Source organism: Vigna angularis, chromosome 9, assembly GCF_016808095.1.
Source record: "Vigna angularis cultivar LongXiaoDou No.4 chromosome 9, ASM1680809v1, whole genome shotgun sequence".
NCBI lineage: Eukaryota > Viridiplantae > Streptophyta > Magnoliopsida > Fabales > Fabaceae > Vigna > Vigna angularis.
Window position 1 is genome coordinate 28,035,704 of NC_068978.1, and position 1,883 is coordinate 28,037,586.

General features: G+C 40.4%; 1 protein-coding gene across 1 annotated transcript; it reads left to right on the forward strand.

Moving 5' to 3' along the window:
• The first annotated feature begins 357 nt into the window (after positions 1-357).
• On the forward strand, positions 358-1,080 carry LOC128193959 (uncharacterized). Its single transcript, XM_052868161.1, has one exon. The coding sequence runs from the start codon at positions 358-360 to the stop codon at positions 1,078-1,080; it is 723 nt and encodes a 240-aa protein (XP_052724121.1).
• Positions 1,081-1,883: the final 803 nt, after the last annotated feature.

Genomic DNA, 1,883 nt, shown 5'->3' on the forward strand with positions numbered 1-1,883 from the left:
ATGAGATAAAGGACTTGGGATTGTGATTTTAGTGTTTTAAAAATTTATTTCGATCCTGACTATGTGGACATTTTATTTTCGGAAGAATCGATTGTAATAAATAATGTACTATTTTCTGTCTATGTTGAAGTTTAAAATTTCAAAATTTCTACATTTATTTTTTTACGGAAAAATTTAGTCGATGTAGTGCCAAAAAAAACTCGGGGTGTTACACTTGTGGTATCAGAGCGGTGATTCTTTTCCGAAAAATAAAATTTTTGGGATTGGGGAGTGAGAAATCCTATCATGCATAAATGTGTATTCCTTGTTTGTTTGTGAAATTGATCTAGTTATTATGATGCGTGTAAATAGAGCATCATGTCTAGGAGAACTGAAAATGGCAACTCTCAAAATGTGACTGAGAGAATAGAAGGAGTTGTTGGTGCTATCGAGAGGGTGGTAGACATTCTGCACCATAATGCTACAACTGGACCAAGAGAACAAATTAGTCTGACTCATTTTATGCGTCATAATCCTTCCAAGTTTAATGGGAGCGCAACACCTGACGAAGCAGAATACTGGGTCCAAGAAATCGAGAAAATCTTCGAGGCTATATCTTGCCCAAAAGACAAGAAAGTGATATTTGCAACCTTTTTACTGATTGGAGAGGCAGAATACTGGTGGAGTGGATTTAAGCGACTTATGGAGTCCAACAGGGAAGTTGTCACCTGGGAGAATTTCAAAGACAAATTTCTAGAGAAATACTTTCCCAGTCACACAAAGTTCACAAAGGAGCTTGAATTCCTGAGTCTACACCAAGGAAGAATGTCTGTACACGAGTACGTGGTGAAGTTTGACCAACTTTCAAGGTATTACTCGCAGACCCTCTCAGATGAATGGAAATGTCAGAAGTTCGAAGAAGGTTTGCGCCACGAACTGAAGAGAGCAGTGATACCGTTGAATATCAGACATTTCTTGACTATGGTCGAAACAGCTAAGAGGGTGGAAAAGCTAGAGATAGATCCAGAGAGGGTTGTCAGACCTCAGAAAGGAAGCTCGTCCGTGACTAAATTTCAAAAGCAGCCTTATAATCGACCTTAGAGGCCACAACAAGGATCAATGAAGTGTTTTAACTGTGGAGGGGCACATTTTAAGCGCAACTGCCCTCAACTGAGAGACACACAATCTTTTACTAGATGCTTCATTTGCAATGAGCAGGGACATTATGCCAACATGTGTCCCAACAAGAAGACAATGGATGGACCCAAGCCACAAAATTCAGCAGGAGCAAAACCTCAAGCTGCAGGGAGAGTATTTGCTATGTCTGGGGAGGAGGCTACTCAATCAGGTAACCTGTTCCTAGACACCTGTTTAATACATGGAAAATGTGTACATGTGTTATTTGATTCAGGAGCTACACACTCCTTTGTGTCCTTGTCTTGTTTAGAAAGACTTAGTTTGCCAATAAGTGATCTAGGATGTAAGTTACTAGTTTCGACACCAACATCTGGGCAGATTACAACCAATTCAGTTTGTGTTGGATGTCCGATCGTAGTAGCAGGGCGCAAGTTCAAAGTGAACTTGATTTCCTTACCTCTTCAAGGGCTGGACGTTATCCTAGGAATGGATTGGTTGACCACCAATCACATTCTTCTCGATTGTGCAAGACAACAATTAGTATTCTCAGACTCTAACGATTTAGAGTTGATCTCAGTTAAAGAAGTTCTGAAGGAGGTCACTAGAGAAGTTGCGTGTTTTGTAGTAATGGCTCAAGAGAAGAGGATAAATTCTGAAGATCCGGTAATGAGTATTCCAGTGGTAGAAGAATTTGCAGATGTCTTTCCGGATGAAGTGACAGGATTACCACCGAGCAGAGAGGTAGAGTTCTCCATAGATCTGGTACC